At 32.2% G+C, this 5,272-nt stretch overlaps 1 protein-coding gene across 1 annotated transcript in view; it reads left to right on the top strand.

The window, feature by feature from the left end:
- The first annotated feature begins 1,377 nt into the window (after positions 1 to 1,377).
- The window catches only part of LOC107475070 (putative F-box protein At3g16210), a 6,250-nt gene continuing 2,355 nt past the window's right edge, over positions 1,378 to 5,272 (top strand). Inside the window, exons 1-2 of the mRNA XM_021135617.2 lie at positions 1,378 to 1,633; positions 3,744 to 4,030. Coding sequence (XP_020991276.2) covers positions 1,378 to 1,633; positions 3,744 to 4,030 — 543 coding nt within the window. The remainder of the gene's footprint in view (positions 1,634 to 3,743; positions 4,031 to 5,272) is intronic.

Below are 5,272 nucleotides of genomic sequence, written 5' to 3'. Positions count from 1 at the left end.
GAAAGGTATACAAGACCCTATTCAGGCCACTAGGAAACCTAACAACATGGCATGTGCATCAAAGACCAAGACTCGTACCCAATCCCTACCTCAAGCGAGTGGCCAAAGGTCGTCCTAAGAAAACTCGCTTCTTGAATGAGATGGATATTCATGATCTACGTGGTCCTAGACGTTGTAGGATTTGTGGCCGTGAGGGTCATAGTCGAAGCAGATGCCCGCGCCGTGGTGAAACCAGTGCTAATGCTCCAAATTCGTAGTCTATGACCTTAGTTGTTTCCAACATCTTATTTAGTATGATATTCAGTTGTAGTTTTTGATCTCAGTCATTTTTGTCATTATATATAGTATTATGTTCAATTGTAGTTTGTCATTTGAGGTGCATCCAACACTTTATCTAGCCTTATGTTTGTATTGAGTCATGTGACACTTACTTTGCTTAAGTTAATTTACAAGTTTGCTTTGATTAGAGAATTAAATAATGGGTACAGAATTAAAACAATAACATAAAATTACATTCCTTGACCCTAAATCATAAACAATCGAGCTAATTCATTTAAATATACTTTTCTTAACGATTTCGGCCACCTTAGAGCATCCCTTTTTTACCCTTTTTTTGATCAATGACGGGCTCTATCTAGATCGACTCTTACGGGCCGGATCAACCCTAAGGTTGTAACCTTTACTTTTACCTTGGACATTTGTAGGATAACACAAATATAGTCATGCTCAATACACACCAACATAAATACCGAGATAGATCAATGATAAATACAATTCTAGTCAACAATAACAATTAAATTACCTAAACCAAAATCATCACCCACAACATTATCACCTGTACCAAGTTGATCAACCTCATCCTCATCTGCAAGAGTCTCATTAACCATATTCTCACCTCCAAAAGTCTCATCAACTGCATCCTCATTCTCTACCTCGTCATCCTCAGGCATAAAAATTCGTGCCAGACTTTGGCGACATCCAATCCCTCTGTGGACACTCCTAACTGAATCAATAGAAGTTCTTATCCTAGAATGCTCAAAATAGGCTCGCGGTTGATGCCTCGCATCCAAAGACAATCGTCCGAGAACAACATCAGCTACTGGCACCTGTAGAGGGTCTTGGATAGAGTATAAATCATCAATCTACTGAGATGACTCGGGACACTATACCCAATCAATAATGTGTCTATATTGATTCTCATCATGTGTCACTGTGTCTAGTAATTGTGTCAATGAACCTTGCGGTTCCTGTGTCGACCTGTATGCCTCACACATGGTAGATGACTGACCATATGGTGGATGGGTGAAATGTTGTGTATATTCCTGTGTGTATGGTGGAGGTGGATAATGTGGATATGGTTGTGAGTATGGTAGTTGTATGAAAGTTGGTTGGAAGGGTTTGCATATTCCTGTAAGTACTGTGGGTGTGGATGTTGTGGTGGGTATGGATATGCCTGTTGATATGGTAGGTATGGGTATGGTGCGTATGCATACGACTGTGAAACCAGTGGTTGTTCTTGCCGAGGTGGTCCATATTGTTGAGGTAGTTGTTCTTGCTGAGGTTGTTGTTCTTGTTGATGTGGTTACTCTTGTTGACCTTCTTTCTCTTGCTCAGCAAGCTCGGATATCCACAGGTGATCACTGAATTTACCAATATACCAGTCCATGTACTGGTCAGATGGTTGATAGTTGTCGACATATTCACCTATCAAAACACACATAGAACTATTTAACCATTGTGAGATCCATACTGCGTGTTCTACGCTCCAGTTCTTATTCTTTGAACCTGTCAACACTATGTTATGGGACTTCAAATTTCATAGCTTCGACTGAGGGGTCTTGATGAAAGCCAAACTGTCTTCTAATTCTGTCAGTCGGATGCCACTCCACAGCCTCAAAATCTATTAAAAGTACATTTGCACTCCAAAAATTTTTAAAAATTATTAACTAATTCTTTTTTAATTCTATTTTTTAAATTAATAAAGTTATAAATCAATTATAAAGTAAAAAAATTTCTTAAAAAAAAGACCAAACATACATTAATAATAATTAATTATTAATACATAAATAATTTTGTTTTCAAAACAGATATTTTAAATTTTAAATAATACAAACCTAACTTAACGCTAACAGTAACTAAGTCACTAACAATAATTAATTTACTAAAACTAATCCTAACACTAACTAACACCTATACTAACGCCGGTACTACTACTAACAATTAATTAAGTTACTATCAATTAATAGTAAAATAATCTAAAAAAATTACAAAACTTTAGCCTATTTTTTAAAAATTTTTGTTCATACTTTGAGTTAAAAAAAAAAAAAAGCAATCACTAAAGCATACAAGTATTTACTTGAATGTCTTTGGTTTAGTTGTGGTGACTGGTAAGTATGGGTGTTGTCGTTTTGCTTTGTGGGTTTCCTTATTTTTGGTGGGATAAAATTGATAATGATAGAAGAGAGCCATTTTGTAGTGGAACTGCTAAGAGAAGATGAAAAAATGGGAAAGAGAAGGGGTTACTAAGATTAAAAATCTTCACGCTGGAACGAGGAAGAACTTTTCATCCACATGTTAACCATGCACACAAAATGTCACTGACGTTTTGTACAAAATGTCGCCGATGTTTTGTTGAAGAAGAAAGTGACGTGGATAAGAAAACGGCAGTGACGTTTTCCTGTAGCAGTCAGTAATCTCCACAACGGCGTTATATACACTTTTTTGGATATTTCAGTGGATTATACTAACTTCAAATTTTGTTTATGATATTGGAGTAGCAACGGTGTTTTTTTAAAATGTGGGTTGATGGGGTGTTATTCTCAAATGTGGAACCGTTTAATTAGATAAACAAAAATCGGACCGTCCGATTTGTGAGAAGTACAAAAATCGGACCGTCCGATTTGTGATGACACAGAAATTGGACCGAGGGATTTGTGAAATCGGATCGAAGGATTTGTGAGAGTACAGAAATCGGATAGAGGGATTCCTGTTAAAAAAATTAAAAAATTTGAAAGTATAGAAATCGGACCCTTCGATTTGTGTATCTTCCACACTTTTGAAAAATACCAAAAATTACAATGTTAAGGTATATCACTATTTTTACTTCCATATAAAAAAAGAGCCTACTAACTTAGGCCCAATATTAAAAATAAAAAACTCTTTTATATCTATTGTATATATAAAGGAAATTAATTAAAAGCATTTGGTATAAAATTTTGTTAATATATAAAGGAAATTAATTAAAATTTGAACCTAATGTTTTTTATTATAAAAGAATATTTATATCTTAATTAATAATATTTGTTAATATTTATGTTGTTTTGAGAAAGCACAAATTACAATAATAATAGTGAACCTGTTTGCTTAAGATTCTAGAAGAATAATTAACCCTAATCCTAAAAGAATAAAATGTATTTTTTTTTTGTAAATATTAAAAATTAATTTTTACAAATTTAAGGGATCAAATTATAATTTATAATTTTTATAAATTCTTATTTTAAGTGAAGAGGTTAGTAATATTCGTTAATTCATGAAGGAAAATATTGTATGGAGAAAGCTTCCATGAGTCGGTGGGTATATAGCGTTCTCAGCAAGATTCCAAACCAAACTCCGTTGACTACAATTTTCCTCAGAGAAAGAACGGGTCATTTCATCAAATATATTATATAAAATGCTTGAAAGAACCATCAAATTAAAATCACAAGACCCATAGAAATAGAACGTAATGAAACCTGTATAAGCAGTGAAAACTGAAATGAAGGAGCTTCCACAAGAAGTGATGGTGGAAATCTTCCTGCGTTTGCCAGTAAAGTCCCTCTTGCGTTTCAAGTGTGTTTGCAAACATTGGTTGTCTCTTATCTCGGACCCCAATTTCGCCAAACACCATTTCCAACGATCTTCTTTGAATCTCACCCATAAGATCCTCTACACTCTGCATTTCGTTGCATGGTCTTGGGATTTCAATGCACCCTTTCTTGATCACTCTGCTCTGTCAAGGATTCACTTACCTCTTGCTTTCGTACCTGCTAATGTGAGTTCTATGATACAAAAATTCGTTATATAATATATGTGAAAATTCAGGTATCATATGAAATTGATAATTGAAGCTCTTTACATTAAAATTTAATCAAATCATTCAAATCATTTAAATTATTTAACGATTTTTAGATATCAATTTTATTTTAAATTGACTGAGTTTTCACATCCCTAGAACCCTTTTATAGTCCATTAATCCTACATGCATACATACATATGCAGAGCTTGAAGAAAATTATTACCCCAATATAAATAATAAAAATATTTTAAAAATAAAATTGTACACTAATCTTTTTATATTTTCATTATATATATATATATATGGTGAATTCTATCTAACCCCCTCTAAAATAACATGTAAGTTATTCTTCATGATGTGTTACACTCTAATTGGTCATTATCTTAACCATGGTTAAATTATTTTATAATTACTACTTGAGATGGGTAATAGTATAATTATCAAAAACTCCATTTCCGTTGAAGCACCCTTCCAACTCCTCCATTCTTGTTTCATCACATAGTTTCAAATCCTTCCAAGCATGTCGTCATGACAAAAAGCGACAGTCGTCATCTACTGTTCTATTACGCAATTTCTTCTCTTTCTTCAGTGCTCTATTACGCAAATTCTTCTCTTTCTTCAGTATATCATCCTTAACGACGTCGTTGAATTTCCTTCTTCCGTAACTTTGCCGTCCTTCCCAACATGGCCAGCGCGAACGTCATCTCCTGGTCCTCTCACTCAATCCCTCTTTTTGTCCTAGAATGATTAGTTTGGTTATTAAATTTTGTCATTAAAAAATATATCTTTATTTAATTACATGATGGAACATATATTCATATGTAAAATATAATATAATAAAATAAATCTATTTAGAGTATTTAAAAATATAATTAAAATCAGGAATATACAAATATAATAATAAAATTTGTACTCTAAACAAGTAAACATTTCTTTTATCATACATGAATTATTTAAAAAAATAAATAAACTGTTAAAATTAATAACACAAGTTTAAAATGATAAAATTTGACTTTCTCACAAATATTTTTTTATAGTATTTTATTCTTTTAATTTTTAATTTATTAGTACTTTATTATTTAATTAATGATTAAACAAATTATTTTGATGAGAAATCATTTTTTGTATAATCTTAAAGAAGAGACCAATATAACAGTTTAAAAATTAATGTAAAAATGATATTTTAAATAAAAAATAGTTAATATTATAGTTTTTAAA

The sequence above is a fragment of the Arachis duranensis genome, chromosome 2, assembly GCF_000817695.3.
Source record: "Arachis duranensis cultivar V14167 chromosome 2, aradu.V14167.gnm2.J7QH, whole genome shotgun sequence".
NCBI lineage: Eukaryota > Viridiplantae > Streptophyta > Magnoliopsida > Fabales > Fabaceae > Arachis > Arachis duranensis.
The sequence above is the reverse complement of the archived record's forward strand: the minus strand, read 5'-3'. Positions and strand labels throughout refer to the sequence as shown.